The 27,344-nt window shown below is 47.9% G+C and overlaps 1 protein-coding gene across 1 annotated transcript; it reads left to right on the top strand.

Moving 5' to 3' along the window:
• The first annotated feature begins 4,761 nt into the window (after nucleotides 1-4,761).
• LOC115613180 (exocyst complex component 1-like) lies at nucleotides 4,762-27,344 on the top strand. The gene is made up of 17 exons (XM_030498328.1): nucleotides 4,762-4,885; nucleotides 6,195-6,322; nucleotides 9,581-9,740; nucleotides 10,499-10,692; nucleotides 13,860-14,087; nucleotides 15,535-15,667; nucleotides 16,335-16,444; nucleotides 16,981-17,130; nucleotides 17,422-17,515; nucleotides 21,278-21,390; nucleotides 21,590-21,691; nucleotides 22,105-22,175; nucleotides 22,700-22,940; nucleotides 23,663-23,846; nucleotides 24,507-24,706; nucleotides 26,458-26,652; nucleotides 26,767-27,344. The coding sequence occupies exons 1-17, from the start codon at nucleotides 4,762-4,764 to the stop codon at nucleotides 26,920-26,922; spliced, it is 2,583 nt and encodes an 860-aa protein (XP_030354188.1). The 3' UTR covers nucleotides 26,923-27,344.

Below are 27,344 nucleotides of genomic sequence, written 5' to 3'. Positions count from 1 at the left end.
GGAGCAGTGTTACACGGTGGATCATCTGCAACTGCAAAAGAACAAATTCAGAATGTGAATCTCTTGAAATCCTTCTGGTTCAGCCCTGGGGAGAGGAAAGGCAAAAAAGGGGGAGCCATCAAATAAAGTGTTTGTTCAGCTCTCGCCTTTCCTCTGCCTCACAAATCAGCTCTCATCCTTCGTTATATCACTAAAGATTGTGTTGTAAGGTTCTCCCACTGGAGCAGCTGTGTGGGAAAAGGTGAGGGCAGAAAACAGCACCCATTGTGCACCAGCATTGCTGCTTGCCCTTCAACATGAGCCACAAATGTCTCCAGATATTAAACATAGGGAGCCATGATAAGGACAAGGACAAGGCGACCCCTTTCTTGCATTTGCCTTACCCTAATCTATCACTGTTATCTCAGCATTGACTTACTGTGAAAATTCCCGTGCTAAGCCATTCCCCATTCTTCTGTGGCATAACTGGGTATATGGGGCAGCAGCCATGTACCTGGTGGGTATATATATCCCACACGGCTGCTGGTGCAAGGCAAAGGGGGTTTTATCCTTCATGTGCAGCAAGGAGGCTGAAGAACATCCATAGTAGGAGCAAGGAGAAAGGTTGGGGCTCTCTGCTCACTTTTGGAGCAGCACTGTCCATGTACAACTGACCATCTACTGGTCCAAAGCAAGTCCTTCCTGAGAAGCCCCGGTTGCCACCTCTCTTTTACTTGGAATGGCAAAGGCCAGCCATTAAACACTGAAATGGTTGAGTATTCCAGGAATGCAGGCTGTTTAAGCACCAAAAATAAGATTCAACATCAAATCAGGACTACAAATCCCTGTGGCAGAAAATTAAATAGCTTAAATTCTCTGCTGTGCCTGAGGCAAAAGCAGTTTTCTGTTCCCTGTTTTGGGAAGGAAGAGAAAAGCAAACTACTGCAGATTGCTAATCTCGGTCAGGGAATGGCAATCACACACTCCAAACTGTGTACGGGTTTGATTCCTTCAGCCTGAAGGTTAAAATACTCCCGTTATTACTGCATTTGGAACTGGGTGGATAAATCAATGCAAGGCACACTGCACTTCCATGCTTGTATTTCCCTTCTCTTCATTAGCTCATTTGTACACCCAATTTCCTAATTTCTCTTTGCATGAGAACTGCTAAAAACACCCCTGTATTTGAAAAAGTCATTCATTAGGATTATGAGTCTGCAGCAATTGAGATTAATGGGTCTTTTGCATCCCTCTTGCAGCTGTTTCACCCTGGTTGCAGATGCAGGGATGAATATGCCAGCAATGGCTGCCTTTTTCAAGGCTTGTTTGGGATTTTTCCTTCCCCAGCCTTCCGAAAGCTAGGCTCTGCTTTAAATAAAGGGTTTGACTCCTCACTGTCTACACCAGCCATGAGACTCAAGGGAAATCATCTATCTGGGCGCTGATGGCTGAGACTGCAGTGCTACTGTGAGCTTTCTGTGAGCAGCTTTCTGTGAGCTCCAGGAATGTCGGAGTAAAGCCAGGAATCCTATAGGAACTCCTCCTTTCCTGTGTTATTCCTGTATTTTGCTATTAGCCAAGCAGAATGGTCTTAAACCCCACCCCCCCGCTCCCAGTGGAATCGGGCCTCGTGTGCCAGGCTGGCATCTGGACCAAGATCAACTGAGTTCATGCAAGGTATTTTGTGCAAGGAGATATTCCCCCCTTGTGCTCCCTGCAATGCCCATGAATGATAATGAAGACAGGCACATCTGGCTGGAGGAGAGGAAAACCTGCTCTGTGAGTGAGAAGAGGTTAAAAAGGTTGAGTTAACGGAAATAATATGAAATCATGAATGGAAGCCCTGGCATCGCATCATTACTGCCTTGCAGTAAATGATACTGCGTTAATGCAGTCCTGCTGTGCAGAGTGATCGTATTTTCCTCTCTTCCATAACGCTTGTCCCATCTAATTTACCCTCCAGAGTGCACGTAATGTCCTTGAAGCTCACAAATTAAGTGAGTTGTTGTTCCAAGGCACCAAAGATAGAAGGCATGTAGGCACAGCTTTACTCAGCTGTGTTTGGCACCCAGACCTGACGCTGGAGGATTAATTTGGAGTCTCCACCACCTCACTGACCTAACCAGTGCACCTTTGTGGCCCCATTGGAACATGCTGGAGAAGGCCAGGTTGGACGGGGCTTGGAGCAACCTAGTCTAGTGGAAGGTGTCCCTGCCCATGGCAGGGGTTGGAACTGGATGAGCTTTGAGGTCCCTTCAACCCAAACCGCCTGGGATTCTATGAAGTTATGCATCATGATTATGCATCTTGCTTAATAAGGGCACATACTGTGCCATTAGCATCCTGTGAGACCCCAAAAGCTCTTACAGGTTTCTGAGACCCTTTGCTAAAGGAGGAGGACCAGAGAGACAGCATCTGGCTAGAGGCTGTTCCCTGTTCACCACTTTGACTCTCTTTAACAAAACAAGGAGGAAATGGGGGGCAGATTTACTTTGCTTTCAGTCAAACCACACTCCATCCCCTGCTGCTCCGATGCTGCACCTGATCTCTGCAGCGTCTGCACGAGGGATTTCCTGCCCTGACCTCAAGCTGGCTGCTCACAGGCTTTGCTCAGGTCCTTCAGGCTTCCTGTTTGTCACTTAAAGCTTTCATTTTACCAGCAAAGTTTCCTGTACGAAGGCTTCTGGTGACTGAAATCCTGCAATTTATCCTCAGCAAGACACCGCTGGTAAAGTGTTTGAATGCTCTTCCTTTCACTAAGTCTCTGATCCTCACTGGCAGCTGCCTGGATGGGTGATGGGCGCCTCGGAAAGCTTCTGGAAGGCTTCCCTGAGATCCTGAAGTCTCACAGGTTGTCTCTAGAAGATGGGAGGGGGTTTGACTGGCTCCGCTTCAGGCAGCTTTTCAATTACATTCATGGGAAGTATTGTGCTTCCTGCATTAACTTCTCAGGGAGCTTTGAGCCCTCTATTTGGCTTTCAATCTTTGTCCTGTAGCTGTTGCTCAAGTGCTATTAGAAATGAATTAGTGGGTTCAAAAGCAAGAGCAGTGTAGATGGTTGGGGCTCCAGGCTGCCATCCTGCCTCTGGAGGTGAATGCCATCAGGGACTGAAAAGCTGACAGGGATGGAGAAACCAAGATAACCGGGTGAGGGAGTGTGCTCAAAGAGATGCTGCAGTGACAGAATCATTTTGGCAGTGAAATTCTCTTCTTTATTTATGTTCTTTTGGCCACAGACAGTTGAAAATTGGTTTAACTAATTGCAGATGTGATTTCAAGCTCATTACCTATGTGGCTGCACTGAAAGCCCCATCACGACGGGGAGAGAGCTGCTGAAGGTTTCATTTGCCTCAGCTCACTGCAGAGCAAGCAGTGAATTTCAGTAACAAGCCATCTCTATTTGCAAACATTCAAAGTGCCTCTTCTAAATATTATTATTTTCCTGCCGTCTATGTTTTTATTTATCCCTAATTCTTACTAAAATATTTGCATTAAATGTCACCTTTTAGTTGTAGCCACTTTCTCATTTCCTCATGACCTACATCAAAGGCTCTACTAGAAACTGCTGGGTGTTAAGACATGATATACAGGACATGAGCTGCCATCTCCACCCTGATAGTGCTGGGTTTCTTTTACCTAGACATCTCCATGAGCCTTAGGTCTGACTGGGAAGTTGTGTGAGAACTTTCCATTAAGAATATTGTGCTTAAAAAAGAGCAGTTTGTGACCAAGCAACAGGTTCTTGCTAAAAACACTGCTTCTGCTATGGTCACTTAAATCCTTTCCTTCTTGCATTGGGTTGACCTGAATCAGTGTTTTAATACCTCAACGTTGCCTCATTCCAGCCTAGCACTGAACTTGTTGAGCTTTCAAGAGGCTGCACTTGCTGTATCCCTTGCTCTGTGTGGGCCAGACTCAGAGCCAGGATTGAGACTCCGAGGCGCTTTGAGCATTGCTTTTAAGGAGGCAGTCAGGAGAGATCCTCTTCATTAGGGTGCTTTCTTTCCTCTTCTGTGAAGTGGAGGTCATGGTATTCTCACAAAACATAATGAGAGGCTTAAAGCTGGATGCTGAGGTTTCCTTTGATGGCTTAGTCCTGCACATCACAGCCATTCTCGGGCTGTTGGAGAAGCACATCTAGCTACATAAGCCAAATGAGGGGGAGAAGAAGTTCGGGTTCATTTTCTCTTAGACTATGAAACTAAAAACTTGCATTGGCTGCAGAACTTGGCTGTGAGTGCATGCACATTTCCATGAGGTGCTTGCTCGCAGCACACAGCCAGGGACCACAAGCATGGCAAGCTGTAGGAAGGGCTCAGCTCCAGCAACTGAGACCACCCTTGGGCTTCCCATTCCCTCTGTGTTATTACCTTCTCAGGTTGATTAGCTGATTAGCTTGGAGCCAGGGAAGCTAAAAAGAGCAGGAGACAGGGGGTCTCCTTGGGAGTTTAGTAGCTGCTGGCTCTTAATGATGACTTGCTTAATGAGTTTGCAAGCACATAAAACCTGCGAGGAAAGTTTTATTGTGGCCTTACTGGGCTGGATGCACTGCGCAGGAATTCAGACCCTTCTGACCTACAACAATTACTTAGACCTTATGCTGTCTGCAAGACAACAGAGAGAAATCAGTGTGAGGGTGATGTATTTTAGTGGTGTGCTATTGTGTGTGGATCCCTTCTCCAGCCTGTCTGTGTTTCACAGGAGGTGCTGCTTATCCTGCGGTGACCACAAGCATCAGCAGGAGGCACACTTGGGTACCACTTGCTGTGTTCAGGTCCCACCATGGCTTCTCTCTGGAGCTCACTGGAACAAGACATGTTCAACCCACAGAAAAAGAGGCTGCTGGAAACTGTTCGTGTCTGGAAGACAGGGAGGAGGAAGAAGATGTCCATTCTGTGTCTTGTGGGTGAGAACCCTGGGGGGCTGTTTGAGTTGCAAACCCAGGAAGGTTTCTTGCAGTTCTAGTCCAATTTGTTCTCTGATGGCTCTTCTCCTCATTTGGGAGAAGAGGTAGGACACTATTAGAATGCTGTATTCTAAGATTAAACGAAGGAAATCTTTATCTAAACAGAGGAGCTGTGCCATGTCACTGTAGTATGTCAAGAACTGGCAATGAATGCACAAGTTCCCTCTTGAATATCGGATGATCTTTAGCTGACTGGAGAGAGCTGAGGCCCTCCATCAATGTCAGGTTATTTATTTTCACAATTTACATCAAATCTGTCGTTAGAGGTCAGCAACAAACCATTCTAACATGACACAGCATTGCAGCCTCATTCTCTCTGTAGCTTTGATGAGAGTTTTAATGGTACCCAGACACTTCAGGATCTTATTTGATTAGGATCCAAAGTGCAAGTTCTTTGGGAGGTTTTCCATCTCCTTTGGTCTATGCTTTTCTATTGCTCCATCACTCCTGAGAACTTGTTAGCATAGATTTTCTTGGACAAACTTACAGGGGCAGAGACTTTCCTGCCAATGACATTCTAGACGGTGTAGTCACCTACTTAGGATTAATTTCTACAGCTTTACCCACCATGTTTGACCTAAATGATGCATTTCAGCTTCCACTGTCGTCAGTGGAGGGCAGGAGGAATATCTCCAAGGGATGATGTAGCCTATAAAGAGCACCTAAAACACAGGAGTTACCCCTGGAACTGTCCATGTCAGCTTTCTGGAGGTATCTAGCTCATATGGGAGATGATGTAATAGCCAGAATGATGTACAGTGATCACCTCCAAATGAATCAAGAGGTGACTGTAAGTGGATTGGCACTGAAACTGGTTTTTGAAGGGATATGTTGCATGGGTATCAGAGTGAAGTGATTTTGGACCCCTTTGGGCCAGCAATATGGTATGTAACTCATAAATTTTATTGCACTAGGATGATCTGTTCCCATCACATTTGGGTCTTGCTGAAGTATTTCTTGTGCCTTGTATAGAGCACAATGGTTTAAAACTCATTGAATATATTGGGAATCCCTCCATAGATTTCAAAGCGTGCTGGGTTAAATCCTGGAGAGCATTTCCCATATGTAAATACTCAGTGAAGAGATAAGTCAGTAGGAAACCTGTAGTATCTTTCCATACAGCCACAGTGTAAAATCAGTGTCTGTGTGTCCATCTGTACCTGTCTGCTCACACTGAGCTGTTGTGTACTGGGCTACCAGTAACATTGTGGGTTGTTTCTGTTGTTTTTTTCCTGTCCCTCACCCTCAGTGGACACCTTCAGGCCGATGCAGCCGCTTCTGGTGAAGGTCAAGGTAGACCGAGGAGAGCAGTACAAGGTAGCCTACAGGTGGCCTTTAGCAGAGCTGAAGCTGGTAGACGGCAAGACTCTGGATGAGGTAGGATTGATTTTCCTTCTCTGGCAAAGGGCAGAACTGATCATGGGGGTGGGAGAGATACGGTTATGAAGATAAGATGCCTGTGCCCAAGATGCTGGGGGTTTCCTCCCTCCTGCATCATCCCTCTCTAAGGTAGGAAATGTCAAGCTGGCCAAATACCTGACCAGGGTGATCAGTGGATGGGTGACCAGTGCCTGGACACTGCTTCTATCAACATTAGTGGGCAAACTCCCGTTATTCCTCAGGCAGAGGACCTCCTGAAGCTCTCTGCAGCAGCCCTCAGAGGCTGGAGAGATGGGCTGCAAAGCACTGCTCTTGTCAGGTCTCCAGCATTTGCAGAGCACATTGTCAGGCCCATCTGTCGATCTATCTTGACAAAGCTTCTTGACAGGCATTTGCATGGGGTATTTACAGCTTAAATGGAGGCATTTAGTGAAAGGAGGATTATAGGGGGCTGGAATCAGCATGAGGCTGCACTTTTAGGGTGACATGAAGGTGTTTTGGGAAAGAAAGCGTGGACAAGATCCTAGCTTGCTGCCTCTGGGGCTGGCAGAGCGTCGTTAAAGTCGGTATAATTAGTTTTGTTATTAATGTGAATGTTCTAGGGGCTCTGGCGAGGTGCCTGGGTTTGCACAAACATAGAAATAAATGAGGAAAAGAACAGCTTTCCACTTCTTCATCCAGGACAAATAAAGTACATCTGCACAGCCTCTATGGAAGCAAAATCACAACTGCAGGTGTGCAGAGCATCTTGATGCTATGGGTAGAGCCGAACTGATATCTTTTTGTCTTACATTTTCCTGTACACAAGGAAGGACATGCTTTCATTCTGCATGGGCTTTCTTCTAGCAGATAAGCTGGGCTACACCAAGTCTTCTAAACTGCTTTGGCTCCTCAGGAGTCAGGATTAGAAGACACCTCCAGGATTTCAGTCCTTTCCCCCTCATTTGCCATCCCAGTGAGATAAACTGGTCACGCTCTGTCTTAAAGTACTGGTGTACTTTTGAACCCCCTCCTACTGGGATGTAAACGGAGAACTTGATTGTCCTGTATTCCTGCCCACATCATCTCTGTTTGCGCCTGTGCTGTGGCTGTCCTTTAAGTTAGGCAGCTCTTCCCCTTTGCAGATATATTTTTAGATTGCAGTGACCTCCCCTATTACCCTTCCTTCTGGCAGGATAAGCAGACTGACCTCCTAGGCTCCTCTTCTGTATTGACTTCTCTTCTCCCTTCACCAGGCCTGGAGTCCTCTTCCTTGCCTCTTCCACTCTGAATTTGTCTTTCTTGCAGGCAGGCAGCCAGAATCACCCATATAATTCCTAAAATATATTTAAAAGATATTCCTAAAAGATATAAGGAAGAAGCTCTTCCCTGTGAGGGTGCTGAGGCTCTGGCACAGGGTGCCCAGAGAAGCTGTGGCTGCCCCAGTGTTCAAGGCCAGGTTGGACACAGGGGCTTGGAGCAACCTGCTCTAGTGGAAGGTGTCCCTGCCCGTGGCAGGGGGTTGGAACTAGATAAGGTCCCTTCCAAACCATTCTGTGAAAATGGGATGTACTCACCAGCTGGAGCTGCTGCACAAGGTCCCCAGGCAGAGGAGAGGCTGAAGCAGTAAGCTGTTGGCATCTCTCAGGGTCCCACTATGGAGACCTTACACAAGGCAAGCTCCCCAGTGCAACCCAGTCAGCACACTCCCTCCCTATTTGCTTGGCAGGTCCACGTAAATCAAACCAAGAGCTCTCCTCTGTTGCTTAGCAGATAGTATTGACTACAGCCAAACCCCAGCTAGTGAGTCAATATTCAGTACACACAGCAAGGGCTTGGTCGTCAGGTCTGCTCTGGTGCACTGGGAAGCCTTCGCTTCCTTGGCATCAGCAAAGTACTGACACTGCAAGCCCAGCAGCGCTTAAAGCCTCAGCTCCCTTGACCAAACCAGTATTAATATTTATGAAGCGATTAGCAGATGCCTCCCTGCCTTAATAGCTCCTCCTCAGATGTGCTATAAACCACGAGCACGTAAAATCCTCCCTGGGCATTGCTGCTCTGTGCTGTTGCAGAGGCTGCTACAGAGCCTGCAAGGCAATGCGGGGTGTGATGGATTGCCTCAGGGTGGTTGGAAAGCAACCCTTAAAATTCATAGGACTACATCCATGCTCATCAGTGCTACGTCTGTTATGACGATTAGTATCAATAATTGTAAGTGTGGCTTTAAAGTTCTCCAGAAGATGAGATCAGGTTGTGCCGCAGAGCTGGTGAGATGGTGCAGGGAGGAGTTTCTTTCCGTGGGATGTTCCTCATACAGCAACCTCCCTTATTATCTCCACTAAGTACCACATAGTGGCAAAAGCATAGGTAGATGCAGAGATATTGACATTTATACAGATGAAAACAACATGGGGAAATGCAAAAGGTGCTTTTATTCCAGTCCATGCTCCTGTTATCTCAGGTGACCTTCCCCTGCCAGGAAATGGGGCTGCTGAGAGATGTAATGTGAAGCGTTTCGAGAGGATGAAGGTGAAGGTTTCAGGACTGAGCTTGTGGCAGCCTGTTCATGGGTTTTCTCTGGCTGTTCCCAGTTCTTGAGCAAAGAGAGGTTTGAGATTTCAGGTTGGATGAGGATTGCAGAGGGGAATGTCAGCAGAGGAAGGCACGGTGCATGCTGGGCTTACCCCAAATGCTTAACTCCAGTTGATTGGAGCTTTCTCATTCAGCACATTGTTATACTGCAGAACTTATTGGCACAGGATGCTGTAGATGCCAACACTATGAATAAGTTCAAAAAGCCATTAGAGGAAATCAGGGACAGGAGGTCCTTCAAGGGCTGTTAAACACAGAGCTGTGGATACAACCTCTGGCTCAGTGAGCTGCTGGATCACGGGCTGGGGGAGGCTGGCAGGGAATCTTGAAGGCAATACAACTCTGAACTTGCCCTTTGAACCCTTTTCTCCCATGAATCTGCCGCCAGCCACTGTCAAGATTCATCAGCGTTCATCCCCACAACCTGCAGTAAAAGGTGAGGGAGCTGTATAATCTGAAAAGTACCCAGCATGCTGGATCAGGACACTGGGGCTGGTTGATCACTGGTCTGACCCACTGTGGGTGTCCTGGTGTCCATGTCTAGGTTCAGAATTGCTGGGCATTTTATTTGATGCTTTTATCATGCCTGTGATTATTTGCCAAGTGCCATGAACACACCTCTCAAATCCTACCCACTTGCTCAGTGGTGTCTAACTGATGTGGTAATGAACTGTTGACATCTAGGCAAGCCTGGATTTTGATCTGCACTTGGATAAGGTTTACAAGTGGACCGCAAGCAGCTTAGAAGAGAAGAAAACCTTTATCAGATGCTTGCGGAAGCTGAACCACCGATTCCTGGCCGGCTCTATTGCCTTTGTGAATGTCCCTTCCTGTGCAGCAGAAGGTAATTACTTTCCTTGTCACAGGGTTTGGGTTTTTAGCATCATCACTATCATTGCTTTAGGAACGGGAGGTGAATACATTTAATGTGAATGGGGATGATGGGAGAGGCTGAGGTGGGTACGAGTGAGAGGGAAGCCCAAGAATCCATGTTCTGTGTATCTGACGGCACAGCCACCTGATATATCCACCCTTGCCATGGAGACAGTGCGAGGAAGGGAAGACAAATAGATGGACAATTTATCTTATCTCCAGAGATGCTATCTGCACTCTGGGATGGGGAAGGTGAGCAATAAAGTGTTGGTAATATCAGGCTGGGAGAGACTTGCTGCCTGCCTGGTAACATTCCCCAGCCAAGAAATACAGACAGAAATAGATATAAAAATGTATTTCACTCTACAACACATGACTATCAGTGTATTTTATCAGAAGAATCCTGTTCATCTCTGAAATTTGTCTCAGCTTTGTATAACAAACACATCAACATGCCCCAATGCACAGTCCTTGAGAGGTGAGCAAGTAAAAACACAGCCAGAGCTCAGATTACATTTCAGATGTCCACTTTGTCCCTCTTACAATGCTGACCCTTTATCTCATGCACATCTTTCTTTGCTTCATGCTGTGATCTTACTCTAACTGACAGCAGACTGAGACCACTGGACTCATGTCACTTGGACTCAGTGGGGCTAATATTAGTAGGGCTAATAAAATGACATAGATAGAAGGCTTTGGCCATCTCCACATTTCCTCCTGCCCATGTAGCGAAACAAAGGCCCCAAGAAGAAAGGAATGACCCTGCAGAGGCGGAGAGCCAGGAGGAGCTCCATATGTACCAGGAGATGTCACCGAAGGAAGCTGCTGATGTGTTGAAGCTGATGGAGGAGTACGAGCCCCTTGTGAACAACTCTGTGGCCTTTGCAGAGCAGCTAAGCAATGACCTCCATGTGCTGGATGAGGTAAGGGGGTGACCAAGGGCTGTGATTCAACCAGAAGGCCTTTAACCTCGTCTGGATAGGAAGGATAAAGGCTGTTGAGTAGGGAAGGAGGGGATGAAAGTGCATATAAAAGGTGGGGGGCGATGAAGAGCAGACAGGGTGGTCTGACAGGTAGGGATCTCTGGAAAGAAAGGAAAGGGTCAGCAATGATCCCTACAGAAGGAAAAGCAGCAATTAGGGAGAAGAAAATGAGGGGAAAATTTAACAGAACTGGAAAGGGATAAAAAGTCAAACTGTAGCAGAGAAGGCACACATTAGTTTCAGGCTGGAGAGTGTAATTTACCTTATTAGAGTTGCTATATTTTATTGCATTTCTGCAGAGGATAACCTGATTCTTTTGAGTGCTGGAGCAAGATAATGAGTTAGCTGCTTTGAGCATTTATCTTAAGCTAATATATCTGCTATTAGGATTATATGAGCAAGTAACTGAAGAACAAAGGGGAAAAAATAAGCCAAAGGAAATATCCTAAACCATACAAGAACCCAAAACCCCCTAAATCCAACCTCCTTTACCTCCAGTATTTGCAGTGTTCCCAATCTGTGTTTATATATGACTTGCTTGGAAACTTAGTAGTTAATCTGGAGAACCAAACTCCTGAGGTCTGCTCCTGCTTGCTCTTGGCAAGTCTTCCAGACACTTTGCGACTGTTCCCAGCTGTAACATACCCAATGAGAGCAACTAATGAATCTCTATTAAGTTATTTGAGATGAAAGGCACTACTGAATACATTATTTTAATGCCCTCTAATGAATAAATGTCACTTATTGCTAATACAGATTAATTAATGAGATGTTTCTATTTCTAAGGTTTAATCTATGATATTAAGTGTTATTAATACCAGCAGGTTAGACTAGCGCATGCATATATTCACACGTTTTTCCACACATCCCAGTGATGACACCTTGTCCTCCTCTTCCAACACTAATCACCTTCTGTTAACCCATCCCTTCTGGGGATGGCAAACACCGCACCAGCAGCAAGGAAGCGCTTACCTGCTTCGGAGGGAGGGAGAGCATGGCCCCGGCACCGCGAGCTCTGATTTCCACATTGGTATTCCTACACCTGCAAGATCCCGGCACCCGCTGAAAACAGGCAGCGCCTGGCAGCTCTGTGCTGCCGGCAGCAGGGCAGTTATTAACCTTTCCCATGTGGTGGTTCTCTGGAGAGCCCTTTCTGCCCTGCCAGTGCCACCGGTGATGCTTTGCTCCAGGCACCCCCTGCGGGCCTGTTCAGCCTTAACAAGACAATCTGAAGGCGCAGCACTGATGGGCTTATGGCTGTGATTTAGGAACAGTTAATAAAACATGGTGCTGAGGCTGGGTCCCTGGTGTACGGCTGGAAAGCAGCAGTCCAGGAGCGGGGCAGTTTGCTCCTTCCCAGCTCCCTCTCACCAGCCTGTGTAGGCTGGTTGGAGCACCCGTTGGTGTTTTCAGAGATGAGTATATGTGTGCATTAGCAAGCTCTGCTTCAACTCCAACCCCTGAGCCTGCTGGCAAATGAACCTCAGCCTGCCCTGCCATCACCAGGCTCCCCGTGGGAAGCTGCATCACTTTGCAGTGGGGTAGTTTCATCTCTACCCTTTAGTAGAGATGCTTTGCTGTGTTTGCTGTGATATCAGGCTTTTCTCTTCTACACAATTCCTCTGACCTTACCAGATGCTTTGTGAATGTGCCTGGCTCTGAAGCCATTCCCCACAGTCCTTTCTCCCACACTTTCCTAAAGCAGCACTGTGTTTGTCACAGGAGAGTGTAACCCATGCTCTGCCAGCAACACTGAGGCCACCAAGTCCAGGTATGTGCTGCAGCGTGACTCTCACATGTTTCACAAGCACCTTAGCACTGCTCCAGTGTCTTATCCTGCATGTAGCACCTCCAGAGCTGGAACTGCAGGTCATTTTTATCCCAATAGCAACACAGGCAGAGCTTGAGGAAGAGAAAGTCCTTAACACAGGGGTTGTAGGTGTCCAGCATCTACTGTGCTTTCAGCACACTCCTAATCCTGAGCACAGGCTAGGTCCAAGCCACAGTTGGGTTGACAAGACTTTGCTTCTCTTCCTCTGACCATTTCCCACCAGCGACCTGAGCATGGGGTGTACTGGGGGGTGCAGATGCTTCTGCTGTTGTTCTTCATTTAATGAAAAAGCCATCAGATAATTGAAATATCAGAAAAGACAAACTTCTTTAAAGCTTTATTAATGGAGAGAAAAATGGCAGCCTGGAAGCGTCGTGCCTCCCAGGCCTGCGTCTATTGATTGTTTTCTTTGATACCCTGCGTGGTTCACAGGCCTTGAAAATGATACAATTAACATTTGGAAGCGGTTAATCTCTAGTGGAGCTTGTCAGCAGCCATTAACACGCTGATCTATCTCCACCACCCGTCAAAGCAAATGCCTGAGACCTCCCTAGGCAAATTGTGCCTTCAGTTCTTGTATTAGAGACATCTATGTGTGTGTCTCACGCATGATTTCACTGCTTATTAATCCCCTGCCAGAGCAGCTCAGCTGGGTAACACCCTGGCAGAAGTGGCGATGCCCGGAGCGGTGCTAAACGTGCTGCAACAGGCACTTGGCATGGCCATAGTCTGCATCAATGTGTTAGAGCCAGGCAGAAATGGCCAGTGCCTCAAAGCTGGCATGTTTCCTTACAAATATTGTGGGATGGGCACCCAGGTCCTCAGGGGACTTCAACAGTTGTGGGGATTGAGGGTTGGAGACTCCATGCAGTGTCCACTTGGGGCTTCCCTAGTGGTGCAGAAGCCAGCAGGGCTTGGTACCCTCTCCCAGCCTACAAATACTGTTGGATTTACCCAGTGACTCCACAGTATCATCTTTGCTGTGGCAGATGAAAGTCCTCCGAGTGTACACCTTGCCCAGAGAAGGGGTTTGTTCTGCCCTGGCACTTGGGACCCGCAGATGGTTGCTGATGTAGAGTTTAGCCAACTGCAAAGACATTGACCTTGTTCAAGCAGTGATGCAGGACACTTGATGCAATTAGAGCAGCACCTTGCACATTATAACAACAGGGTCTCTGCTTTGACTTGGCAGGGTGAAGGTCAGGATATTTGCCTCTGAGTGGTGGTGGCCAGTCCCTGCTACAGTGCTGAAGGCCTCTGTTTCTCCATTTCACAGGCCAACCTTAGAGCCATTATCTCTTCTGAGAAGCAGGTGACACAGCTGATGAGCAACATTGATGAGGCCCTGGCAGAGGTGGCCAGAGTGGAGGAGACCTTGCAGATCTACAATGAGCTACTGGGAAGTGTGAAGCAGCAGATGGACCACATCCACCAGGAAAACTCCTTGCTACATCGCATCATTTCCAACAAGACAAGGCTGATGGATGAGATCCTCTTCCTCACGGTGGGTGGGTTTGCAAAGACATAAACCTTCAGCCTGTTGAATCCATTAGGAAAAACTTCCAATGAGCCTCAAAAACTCTGAAAACTATTCTCTGTCTGCAAAGGCTGCAGAGATTCTCTGGCTTAGAAATGAGGGACTTTGTTGTCTTGATAATGTAAGGATGGCCACACAGCTGGGATGGACTGCAGATAGACAGGATGTGCAGTACCCTCACTGTGTTCCGGGGCTGTAAGAAGGGTCTCTGAAAGTCCTTTTCCTGGGCAAGATTAGCCTCAAATGATTCAATGACAAGGACCTTACAGATGCAGCTCTGCAGCCTTTCACTTGGGATGCTGCAGTCCACCTTTCACTGTCAGCTTTAGGACCTTCTTCCTGGGAGGCTGCTGGGGCAATGCTTTCACCTGTGCACCCAAAGCATTGAGATGCTCCCAGCCTTGTGCCTTCAAATTCCAGGCATGTCTGGATTGTGGGGTTTCCTGTGGGAAGCAATGGTCACTGAAGGTAGTTGCTTTCCTCCTCCCCTCACTTGGTAGCTTTCAGTTTCTATCTTTGTCCTAGGGAAATCCAGCTCTCATTAGCAGATGATCAGTGGTCAATGCAATAGCCAATAATCGTTACCCAGGAATAGACAAGCAGGGTACTCAACCAGCAATTAGAGCCTGAGTGTGCAACACCCACCCCTGCTCCCACCAGCACTGATAACCTCACATGCAGAGAAACAGATGGGAATGTTGGGTGGATCCTGAAGAAAACTGTACATCTGCCATGGGAGAACCATTCTGGGGGTGTTTTCCCTGGAGAGGATGTTTGTTCAGAGACCTTGTTCCTTCTCTTCCCGCTAATGGGACTTTCCCCATTCCTTTTCTCTCCTTTTTCCCTCTACCCTTGAAGGTAACTTCACTGTTAGGTCAATGTCTGCCATCAGCTGTGGACTTTGTGCACATCAGCCTGTCTCAGCATCCAGAGAAGCTTTGCTCTGCAGCTCTCAGCCAGAGACACTGGTGCAGGAGACAGCACAGCCAGTGGAAAGACTCTTGATGAGCTGTGGGAATATGGGAAAGCAGATTATTTGCAAACATAACATACCATAAATGCAAGAAGTGTGCTGTAATAGCACAGCTAATCCTCACTTCCACTGCTTACAGTGACCTCTGTGCCATTGACCTTTTCATTTCTGAGCAGCTCGAGCTGCAGTTTCTGTAGCTTTTGCTTTCTCCTCCCCTCCATGTTGCTGCCAGTAGGATCCCAGAGGTCCCAGAGTTTGGAAACTCAAGCTGAGGTTTGCCAGGGCTTCCTTGGCCACCACTGCAGTTGTTACTGTGCAGACCTTTGATTTTGGTGGGGACAGAGCAGCCTGGCTTTTTCAAGCCAGCACCTTCTGGATGGGATGAGACAGGATGAGAAGCTGGCTGTGCTTGTACTTGTTCTCTTCTGGCTTTGTTTTCAGACCCACCTCAACCTCAGCAGGGAACACTGTGATGCCCTGAGCCGGGCAGATCTTTCCAGCCCCAGCAGGGTGAAAGCCTGTATTGCTGCAGCAGAGGCTTTATCTGCCTGCATGAACATCCAGATCCATCCCGGTGAGTAGAGAGCAGAGATTTATGCCTGCAGAGAGCAGAGCCACCAGCTCATCCACAACCAGCACCCAGCACCATTCCCTGCTGTCCAGCCTCTGCAGGGGCCCGTGAACCACTGCAGATGGAGGGGATATTCCCAGGAACTAGCTCAAATGTATCCAGGCTCTGCAGGCACCTCCCTCTGGACTCAGGAACTGGCTGGTCCAGTTTACATTAGAGTTGAGGCAAACTTATGTCAAGACCTCTACAATTCCTCTAAATTCCCTGTCCAGCCTGGCCTTGAGCACTTCCAGGGTTGCAGCAGCCATAGCTTTTCTGGGCAACCTGTGCCTTGAGCATGGAAAAATGATCATTCATTGTAGCAGCATTCACCTGTGGGTGGTGTTGGAGACCTGCTGGTGTACAAGTACTTCATCCTGGCATGAAACCCCATGTATTCCTGGGGAAGAGACTAGGCGTTTGTCCTTGCCCATGGTTGGACTGATGGATGCTTTGCTTGGTACCACAGCAAATCTTTCCCCCTTTGTTAGCTTTTGGGTGGTAGTATTTATCCCAGAACTTCCTTCTTGAAGACCTGTCTTGTTTGCCAGTGTGCTGAGCAATGTTGGTCTGCAGCCACAACCACTCATGCTGCTCAATACCACGATGCTCTCTTCTTTTTCCCCTTAAGGCTATCGGAAGCTGCAGTCTGTGGCTGAGCAGCTGATCATGTTTGAAACACTCAAGCAGAACTTCGAGAGCTCTTTCATCAGTCACATTACAAACATCTTTGAGATGCAGGTGAGCTTCACGCTTTACATGGCAGTTCATAATCCTGGTACATTTGAATGTTCTGGTGGAATAGCACCAGTGGTGTAGGGGATGGCACTATGGATTCTTCAGGAGTCTCCCCAAAGAGGTTGTTTCACGTACCTTCAAGCACTGACTCTGGGAAGGCATGTGATGTCAGGGAGCTCTGGGATCTCCGTCCTTGGGGATTCTCAGACCTTGACTGGACACATCCCTGAGCAAGATGCTCCACCAGGACCTGCTCTGAACCTGCCGAGCTCCTGTTCCACCTACATGACTGTGAGTCTGTGAGTGCCATGTTCCAGTACTGCCAGACCCTGGGCATTCCTTTGGGCTCAGAATTGTTCGCAGGACATAGGATTAAAACTAGAGTTCAAAGTGATCATGGATGCTCTGCTTCACCCTTTGAATTTGCTTCTCAAAAATATTCAGAACTGGAAATACAGGGCGGTTATAAAGCAAATACTTTACAGAGCTTTTCAAAGCTATGCTCTGTTTGACTCCTACTGCTCTTTGTGTTGCTTTAGGGCAATGCTCAGGTCCCTGATCTTGCTCAGCCCTTTGACAAGCCATCTGCATCAAGTCATGCACTCCACCATGAGGAACTGGTGCCCTACACCCCGCTCATGGCCTGGCTGAGGAATGTAAACCCAGTTCTGTTCTGTGATCTCCCCAAGGTATGGCTGAAATCCTGAACCAATACTGCATACCATCCACAAGGAACAGTTTAGTCAAAGTGGTTAATTCATGATGAGAGCTTGGTTTCACCTAACCCATACAACCTACAAGCTTCCAGCAGCTGGCCCTTCTAGGAGAATGTCAGGCCAACTTGGCCACACGAGGTTGGACCTCTGTGCTTGACAGAAGGCAGTCTGGGACTCAGTGGGAAACACTGTTTTAAAGGAAAAGGTCTGAAATGCTGAAATTGGGTCTTTTTGCTTTCACCTGGTCATTTCTCTACTTTCCAGGTCTATGCTCAGAACCTCAGCAGACTCTATGACCGGGAAATCAAAGCCCTTTTTGAACAGGCCAAAACCTTCTTGGTAGGAAGAAGAAAAGGAAGTGAGTGATTTGCTAATATGACCTTTGCGCTGCTGAGCAGTGATTTGTTCGCAAGTGGGGAATCATCCCCTGTTGCAGGTGTCTTCCCCAGGTTTTGTGCCATGAATTTATCTCCTCCAGGGACTGGCTCTGCAGTTGGCAGCACGTGACAAGGCCCACTCTACTTTACACCAGGCAGTATTTGTGTCAGCCTTGGCTCTGGGGGTTACCCAGTTTTATCTGCTTCTCCAAGCTGTAGCTTTTATCCACCTTCCCTTTGTAGGACACAGAAATGATGCTATAGCTGTAAGAGAGGAGGACATGGGACTGCTTGGCTAATACCTGCATATTTCATGCAAGCATATTTCATGCAAGCAGAGCTGGTCACGGACTCCTCAGACACTCTGTTTCCCTGTAAAGAGATGGCACCAATCCTGTCCCTGGAGACACGAGTGTATTCATAGCAGTATTTGTGAGAGCAGAATGATTTCATAGTAAGCCAACTGTGGGGCTGTGTTGTCCCAAGGTGATCATTTCAACTGAAATCATTGCATCTGACTCAAAATATTCCAGTCAGGTGTTTCTGAAGATAAAAAGAGAAACTGATCTGTCTCCTCTGAAAGTTTTTTATTGCAGAAGTCATATTTTCCTTCAGCAAAACAAAGCACTGTAATGGAAAGTTCCATGCCAGCTTGGCCCAACTTGAATGTCAAAACCCACTTTGCACGGTGTGTTTAGTCTATCAGAGCACTCGCCTGGCTTCTTCCAGATCTGCACCTACTTCATCACTGGTGTCTAGACCCTGGAGCCAGAGGATGAAGCCTGGAGAAGGAAATGGAGCTGGTGGCTGAGGGATCATGGGAAAGGGCTCTGCCTTCTCTGCCTTTTTGCACTTGCAGCAGTGATTGTACATCCCTCATCCAGCTGACCCACTGCCCTGATATTCACCCATCCTTTGTCTTCTGGGGTGAAGTCCATGCCATTCTGGTGAGGTACAAGGGGTGGTTAGGGAGCCCCACCCATGGACATCTAGAGGTAGCTATCCCAAAGCTCACCAGGCTGCAGGATCAGACCATTGCAGGTGATTTCCACTTCTGTAGCCCTCCAGGGCCCTCTCCCGCAGTTTCAGAGTTGGTCATAAAGGGCAGGGTGAATATCTGGGCGTTTTGCTGCCATCTCCTCCCTCACCACACAGCTCCTGCACTCAGTGCAGCAGAGAGGGGCATGCAGTTTGCCTCACCTGACACACTGGGTAAAAGAAATAGTTAAACAAGACAATGTTCCTCTCCCACCCCCTCTCTTCATGCCCGGACACAGCTTTTCCTGGGAAAACGTGCTCTTTTTCGCTTAAAAATAGGAGTTCCTGATAAGAGGTAATGAACACACTGGCAGCAAGCCTGGGGAATTAGCAGTGGGGAAGCAAACGCTGATCTGTGGTTTATAAGATAATGTGATCAAGCAGCATTTCCTGAAGAAGGGCGATTGCTTTTATTTAAACAGAAGGAAATAACAAAGATTATGGGTAGGATAAAGAGGTTCCTATTTGCAAAGTGATTGATGGGCTCCAAGCAGGGGACTTGAATTCTGCTGGGTGACAGAAAATAGAAGCACCCAAGTTTGTCTCCTCAGGACAGCTGGGTCTGCTCAGAAAGCTGTTAATATGGGGGCATTGCAGGGGGAGAGAAATGATGAAAACAGGCTTGTTAAATAAGAAGAAAGACAGAGTAGGGCATGTGTTGTAGCCAGATCTGCCTGATCCCCTTTTGATAACTGTTAAACCAGTAGTTTCCTTCCAGTGCTCTGTCTATCTTTAATGCCTATGTGAACCCCATGAAATGGGAGTAATTAAAATCCAAGGAGAGAACCCAGTGTTTGTGAAACCCATTGCAGTGGTAGGAAGACACCTTGATGGCTGCAAACCTGTTACTGCACTGCCATAAATCACCCAGAGGTGTCTGCCTGTTGCTGGGCTCTCTCCTATGGCCATGGGATGAGGCGAGATGAGCTTTGCTGGTGCTTGGGATATGCTGGCACCGTGCTTTGCTCCCTGGGGTGAGCTCTGGGACAGGTAGGAAGTTCCAGGCTTGGTTGGGGATGCTCAGCCCAGCATTAAGACACCTTCCCAAGGGCTTGTGGTGCCACCAGATGAGGTTTGCCTGCCCACCTCTGGGACCATGGGGACAAAGCAGGAGGGAGAGCATCTCATCTCCTCCTGCATCACATCCCTGCGGAGGTGAAGTTGACCTCTCTGTGGCTTAAGGGCCTACCGCAGGGCCAGCAGCACCCTGGCAATGCAGGCACACATCCTTGTGCAGAAGGAGCTTGGTAGCAATGGGCGCTGATGCAAGCCTGGTCTCCCCCAGCTCCCAGGGACCTTCAGAGACTCCTGCTGGAATATTTTCCTGCAGAATGGGCTATTCTCAAGCTGTTTGTGCAGGTTTGGCTTTGATGAAGTTCTGCGGGAGCCTCATCCAAGGTCTTTCCCTGCTCAGCAGCACGTTGGGGTGAGCGGCTGCATGGATGAAAGCCCAGACTGCGAGGCCACTTGCCCGATAACATCCCTCATCCCTGCTTTGAAATATCTCAGGCTTGCTCTCCCTGCCTCTTTTTCTCCTGATTACCTTGGCAGTGAGTTATGAGGGCAGGGAATCAACCCTCAAAAAGGGTTATTTATGTCCATTGCTTCTAAATACATCACCTGATGATTTATTGCCTTGTTTCAGTATGACGAGAGAGTTTCGAAGGCAAACCCCAGGGTACGTGTAATTAATCATGAGCCAATAATTAAGTCTTTTCTGCTCATTTTCCCATTCCCTTTTCCACACTAACATTTACAGGCTCATGGAATTCTTTCCTATTTCCTGGTTTTGCCACTTGCCAGGAAGTGAAATTATTATCACCTGTTGCATAAAGTGGGAAAGAGATGATGAAGCAGCTCATTAGTTTTCTTTGTGGTTTTAACAAGGCTGAGATCACGAGCAGGGCTCACTGTCATCCCTCATCCCACTCAGCATGTAGGGGCATCTGACAAATCCTTTCCAAAGGTAAAAGCCCTGCATGTAGTGGCTCACATGAGGGTATTTTGGATGTTACGAGGAACGGAACGCTGGCCTGACTCACCCTGGACCTCTGTAAGGGGAATGATGCCAGTTTTTAGAATGAATTAGAAAATATGGATGTTTCCCCACCAATTTCTTTCAGTAAGTGTAATAGTATTTTTTTAATGCACATTTCAAAGAAATCTTTCAGCTTTTCCACTTAAGCCGAGCAGCCAGTGAAAACACTATGGAAAAAACCTAGTAATGTTTGAGAAGTACATTCATTTCTAGATGAGTGTTTCTCAGTTTAAAAGGCTATTTCTTGAGGAAAGCCAACCCTCCCCCCTGCCTGGGTATTATTTTGTGGCAATTTACCATCAAAACTAAGCAACAACGTCTGGAGCTCTTGCAAGCATTGCTGATGATTTATGCTCTTATCATCTAAGATTTTTAACTCCCCAGTCCTCAAGAGTTAGGACTAAGCACTAAATAGCAAAGGGCTAAGCATCACAGTGAAAGAAAAAGAAGTGATGAAAAAGAAACAAACAGATGTGAAAGGAGATAAAAAAAACCAAGAGCAAAGCCTGCTTCCCCCCCCCCCCCCGCCCCCCCCCGAATCCAGCAGGAAAAGGCCAATTCACGCATAAGATCAGATATAAAAGAGACTTTTAAATCTGTTAAAATGATCAAAGGATCTGGAAAGGGCGAAGGGGATGGAGATGTCTCACCACCTACCAACATGCAGGTCTTCAGGAAAGCTTAGAGAAGCCGACAGGAAGCAGGCAGCAGTCCCGATGGAGTCTCCCTGGGAGCAGAGGAGGCCAGGAGCACACATCAGACAAAGGAAACATCATCATGGTAAGGAGCTGAGGTTTTCTAAAGGGTTCGGTGCTGTAACCCATCCTATGGTCCTCCCTCTAGTGCTGTGTGCTTGGAGCAGAAGCAGAGATATTCTGAGCTGGCTTAGATGTCACATCAGGTGGACATAGACATCTACTCCAGGGTCCTGAGTGTGTGCTACAAGGGTTTTCTAACATGCCCAATGGTTTCTAAGCAGATACTGGAGCAGGTACTGAGAGAGCTACAACCCCTTTGCACCGCAGAGCAGCAGTTCATTGAAAAATTCTTCCAGCTAAGCCATGATGCTGCAGACCTGGAGGTAAGTGCAAGGACTGTCTCCTCTCCGGTCCCATTAGCCAGTCCTCCCTCCAGCTTGACACAGCAGGCACAGCACAGATATATCAGACACCTGAGCTCTCCTGGGCTCTTGTCCTCTAGTGGCGTCAGTAGTGGAGAAGCTTAAGATTCCTGATCATAGAATAATTTAGGTTGGAAGAACCTGTTCCAATGTTTGACAACTCTTTTGGTGGATAAGTTTTTCATGATATCCAATCTAAACCAACCTTGGTGCACCCTGAGACCATCTCTTGTCCCAGTTGAACATGACTGGCAGCTCCAGCAAAATCACAGGACCTCTAAGCATTAAACACAGGACTCCAGTATGAGGCAGGAGAAACGAAACCCAGATCTCCAGTTTTCCTCTCATGATTCCCATTCCATTCCTTTTTCCAGACATCTGCCACTAAGAGAGGAGAGAGCTCGGGATCTCCTGAGGACCCTCCATGCACCAAGCCTTGGAGCCAGTACGTCAGTGATGAGATAATCTGGAGTGTCCTGCAGGGACAACCAGAGGAACTGGTGGAAGGATATTTAATTCTGGACCATCCTGGTGTCTACTAAGTGGCCTCAGGTTTGGACCCTGTGCCAGCATCATAGCTGGGCACACAGAGAGGCTGAGCAGAGCCTGCTGGTCCTGCCTCTCTGCAGCAGCTCTGCTGCAGGGGGATCAGAAAGCAAGGCTTATGTTTCATGGAAATCATGATCAGTTTTATTTCCTTATTAGCAATGTTGTAAAGTGAAAATATGCTATGGAACAGAAACCTTATAAAAATGGCAGCATAAAAACACTGGAATTTTTCATTCGGCTGGCAAAACAGGGACATTTCAGTGTCCTCCTGCAAGGAGGATGCAAGTTGATGACCCAAGCATCGATAGTCTCCTCTGTGATAGAGAAGACTTGATTCTTTCTTTAGCTTTGCCCTTGCCTCTGCAGCTGGCCAGAGGGCCAGTGCCCTCCCCATTTAATTGCTTACCTTTCCTTTTCCAGACTAGAAGAACCTACGACCCAGCTGCTGAGCGAGATCTTCAGTTGCCTGGAACCAGAGCTGAGAGGGTTTCTAGATATCTGCAATAAGATCCACCCATTTGGCTGCTTGCAGGTCCTGGTTACCTTGAATGACTCCATCTTTGAGATGTGGGACTCTTCCTCAGCTCTCCCCGCGTCCTTCCTCAACACCATCCTGGGCAACATGCTGCTCTTGACCAAGAACAGCTTCAATAAATGCATTGTGAGTATCACGAGGAGTAAACCCAAGTAGATCTGGGTAATGTTTGACCTCCTCCAGAATCTTCTAAACTTCTAACATAATTGAAAGCAATGCTGGTTTGTATGAGGCAGGGATCGTGCTCTTTTGATTTTGGGAATACTAGAACCCCATTGCATTAAGGATTGTGTCCGAGAGAGGTGGGACAAACCTAAGGGCCATCTGCGCCTCCTCTTACAAGGATGGTCAAACCAAAAGGTTTTCCCCTGTGTATAAAGTACTGGGAGGCTGTGGGAGCAAGGGCAGCATGTCAGATGGCTGGAGCCAAGCTCTCCATCAGAATTGGCCAAGAAACCTGCCTCTGAGACCACTGAGGTCAAGGAAAGTCACATGTTGACATCAACTGTGTTTGTGCCAAGAACTGGAGCAGGAAGCCTGCTCATAAACCAGCCTGAGAAGTGCAAGAAGAGGCAGTGGTGAACACCTCTGCTCTAAGAGCTATGGATGTCTCCATGGGGAGATTGCAGTACTGTGTCTGAGCAGAGACCTACACAGCCTGGGAGACCAGATACACCAGCTCCAGGAGAGCAGCTCACACAGCTTCACATCCAGCCTCAAAGAGGCTCATGTATCTTCCCATAGGAGATACTGTAAATGGAGAAAGTCCAGCCTGTGCCTCAGTGCACCATGAAATGAGGCTGGGGCCACACTAGATCTGAGTGCCATGTCTTGTGTATTGTTCCCAGGGGACCTTGTGCAAAGAGATTGAGGAGACAAGGATGCCCAGCAAGCTGAAAGGTGGGATCCTGCCCTCTGTGAGCCGCTTCGAGGAGTTCGTGAGCTTCTCAGAGGAGGTGTTCAGGACAGCTCAGCGGAGAAGGGAGCTGGACAAAGCACACCTCAGGCTGGCCAGCAGTGTCTTCAGCAGCAGTGAGTACACTGGTGGCTGGATGCATAGAGTAGTTTGCATTGGAAGGGACCTTAAAGCTCATCCGGTCCCAACCCCCTGCCACTGTGCCAATGCCTCACCACCCTCACAGGGAAGAGCTTCTGCCTAAGATCTAGTGTATAGCTGCAGCTTCAGGAGTTACCAGCAATCAGCTGAGCAGGGTATGTGCAGGCTGCCAGCCTCCTGAGCACTGCCTGGAGCTGAAACTGCCTTCACTTGGGAGCAGCAGGCAAATTCAGAGCATGGCATGCCAGGTGCATGGCATCTGGTGCACCAAGATGGTCCCAGTTGTGACAGGGCTGAGATATCTGCTAAGCTTTGAAACTAATGTCAACCTCTCCTTTCCCCCCTGTGGAGTAGCTCCTCCCTACAGATCGCACTGTTCTTCTTACAAACTCAGAGGTCTTGGGAGCAGCAGCCAAACAACTTCCCTCAAACACCTAGGTGTATTGGTGGGGAGAGAAGGGTTGGGAGAGCAAGGCAGGTAGCTGCACTAGGAGACCTTAGAGCAGCTTCCAGTACCTAAAGTGGGCTGACAAGAAAGCTGGAGAGGGGCTTTCTACAAAAGCAAGCCACGGTAAGGCGAGGGGGAATGGCTTTAAATTGACAGGGGAGATTTATATTCGTTCCTTCCTTTTAAGTCAATAGCCTGTCCTCAGCAAACCTGAAGGTGAACACAGATATGGTGATGATGGAAAACTTCCACCACATTCATTGCTTCCTGTGCCAAAAGATGATCCACTGCCTGGAAGACAAGAAGATAGAAGCCAAGCAAAGATATAGTGAGCACATGGAGAAATACATCATCACATACCTGGGCCAGCCACTGGAGAAGCTCAATGTGAGTATAGGGTAAAGTGAGTCTCAAAGGGCACTTCCCAAAGTTATGAATTAACTGGTGTTCAGATCACCCCTCCCCAAATCCAGTCTGGGATTATATCAGCTCCTTGTCACACCCCCAATGTTCCCACACCTCCTCTGACCATTTAGTGCTGGGTTTCCCCAGGCAGCACAACCCCAGCAAGAACAGGGCTCAGCAGCATCAGATGCTGGTACCAGTCCTGCATCCCAGCAGCAGCATGATTTGCTGCTCAGACCCCACTCCCAGTTGCGTGCCTGCATCTGACAGTTTCCTCTCACACAGCTGCCTGGGCTAATCAGTCTAACAGAGTTTCACACTTCCCAAGAGGCTGCTTTGTTAATGATGCTCAGAGCATCTGGCTTTGCTAACTCAAACAGACATCCCCTTCTTCCTGGAGATGACTACTCCCAAGACCCCTCCTCACTCTGCTCTTTCTCTCTTCTCACTGGCCTAAAGTGTCTCAGATTGAGATCAGCTTGAATTATTTATAGGGCCTGTTACTTTCAATTTGTTTCCAGGCTTTGCTGTCAAACATCTTGTACGTTCGACTGGAAGATTGGCTCAGTGTCTTGTGCTACCTGCAGCCCTGCCTCTTCATGGCTTCAAATACCTCCTCTGTGAGGGAAAGCAGCATTTCATTGCTCACAACAAAGCAAAGCAAGTGACATATGAGGATACTTGGATTGTATACAAGTACAGCCTTCCAATACCTAAAGCTGGCACAGGGTGCCCAGAGAAGCTGTGGCTGCCCCATCCCTGGCAGTGTTCAAGGCCGGGTTGGACACAGGGGCTTGGAGCAACCTGCTCTAGTGGAAGGTATCCCTGCCCGTGGCAGGGGGTTGGAGCTGGATGAGCTTTGAGGTCCCTTCCAAGCCAAACTAGAAACTTACTAGGTGCACAGCAGGATGAGACAACCATCAGAAAGTGTAAAAAGGAAGGTTCCAGATGGATAGAAGGAAGAAATGACTAGAAGGATAATAAAGCACTGAAACAGTCTGCCCAGAGAGGTTGCAGACCTCTTCCTCAAAAGTTTTTAAAACCTACCTTGAGAAATGCCCCCAGGTACCATCCTTCGAATCCAGTGTTGAAGCTGCTTTGAGCAGAAGGTTGCGCTAGAGACCTCCTGTGGTCCCTTCCAGCCTGACAGATTCTGTGCCCGAAAAGCTCATGCAGGAAGATGTTTGACAGCATTGAGCCTTCCGTGGAGCTGCACTGCTCCTGGCACTTTCCTGAAAGCTAGCCAAGGTCTAGTATCCCTTGGGATTGGCATAGCCTTGGGCTCTCAAGCAACAGCCATCCCTGGGATGGGATGTGCTCCTCCCTACAGAACAGCCTGTCCTGCTTTCACACAATACTTGGAAGAACTAAGAGAAGTTGAGTTTTGCTTTAGACTTCAGCAGATTCTGGAATTCCTCAGCCCCACGTCTGGCCCTAAACCCTCTGTAGTGAGCAAAGCTGTATGAAGCATCAAGGAACACAAGTGATTTTCCTAGCAGTCCCATTGCTCCACAGTGCTGCAACCCTTAGAGATGCTGCTTGCTGAGCAGGGAGGGAAGAGAACTGATGAAATTCCCTATGCCCTGCTTTCCTGGAGGACAAACAGCTTCCAATGCCTCATTTCCACTTAATTAGACATAAGAAGGGAACTGAGGCAAGCAATCAGGTTTCAGCCCTGATGCAGGAGTCTACCTTAGGGTAGCTCACCAGTGAATGTCTCCTTGTCTTTCCAGCAATTCTTTGAAGGAGTGAAGGCCCGTGTGGCTCAAGGGGTGAAGGAAGAAGAGATCAGCTTCCAGCTGGCCTACAGCAAGCAGGAGCTGAGGAAGGTCATTGACAAATACCCTGGCAAGGAAGTGAAAAGAGCCCTTGAGACCCTCTACAAGAAAATCCACAAGGATCTCTCCCCTGAGGAAAACCTTTTGCCGGTAACTGGTGCATGGTCTGGGTGTAATGCTGTGATGTTTTGGGGGTTCAGGGCCACAAAGCATGTGTGGCTGTCACAGGGCTATGAAGGGAGCTGATGGTCTGCTTTTCTCTAGGTGGTGTGGCATGCTATGGAGCAGGAGCTCATACATCAGTACCAAGAGTTTGAGGATCTGATCCAGCGCTGTTATGCAGGGTCAGGGATTGCCATGGACTTCACAGTGGAGGACTTGCTGAGCTACTTCAGCTCCATCACTGTGTCCAATATGTAGAGGGAGCCCTCCCCACGTGTCTGTTGGGAGCAGCTCAGGAACCCTTGTCTGGAGCTGCACCTTGAAGGACCTAAGCAAAATATCCTTCCCAAGCTGAAGTGTGGGATATGGGGGTCCCATCCTGAATTAACACCAAGGTGCCTCTGACTTACTAATTTTAGTCTAGATGTCTCTTGAAGAAGTGGAGTTCTCAGACCCAAACTAAAACAGCTTCCCAGCTCCAAGAAACCATCATGCAGCTAGTAAAGGAACATCCCAAACCTCAAATTTCTGCCAAAGCAAGTACCAGCACTGCACCTCTTCAGCAGAGCATTTCCCACTGCAGCTGAACAGTGAAAAGCATCTTTTCTCCAGGAACTCTCCCTTTATCTGCACTTAGATTTCACAGCAAACCTGTAATAAAACAAGAGGGTTACAACACA

Source organism: Strigops habroptila, chromosome 9, assembly GCF_004027225.2.
Source record: "Strigops habroptila isolate Jane chromosome 9, bStrHab1.2.pri, whole genome shotgun sequence".
Lineage (NCBI taxonomy): Eukaryota > Metazoa > Chordata > Aves > Psittaciformes > Psittacidae > Strigops > Strigops habroptila.
The sequence above is the reverse complement of the archived record's forward strand: the minus strand, read 5'-3'. Positions and strand labels throughout refer to the sequence as shown.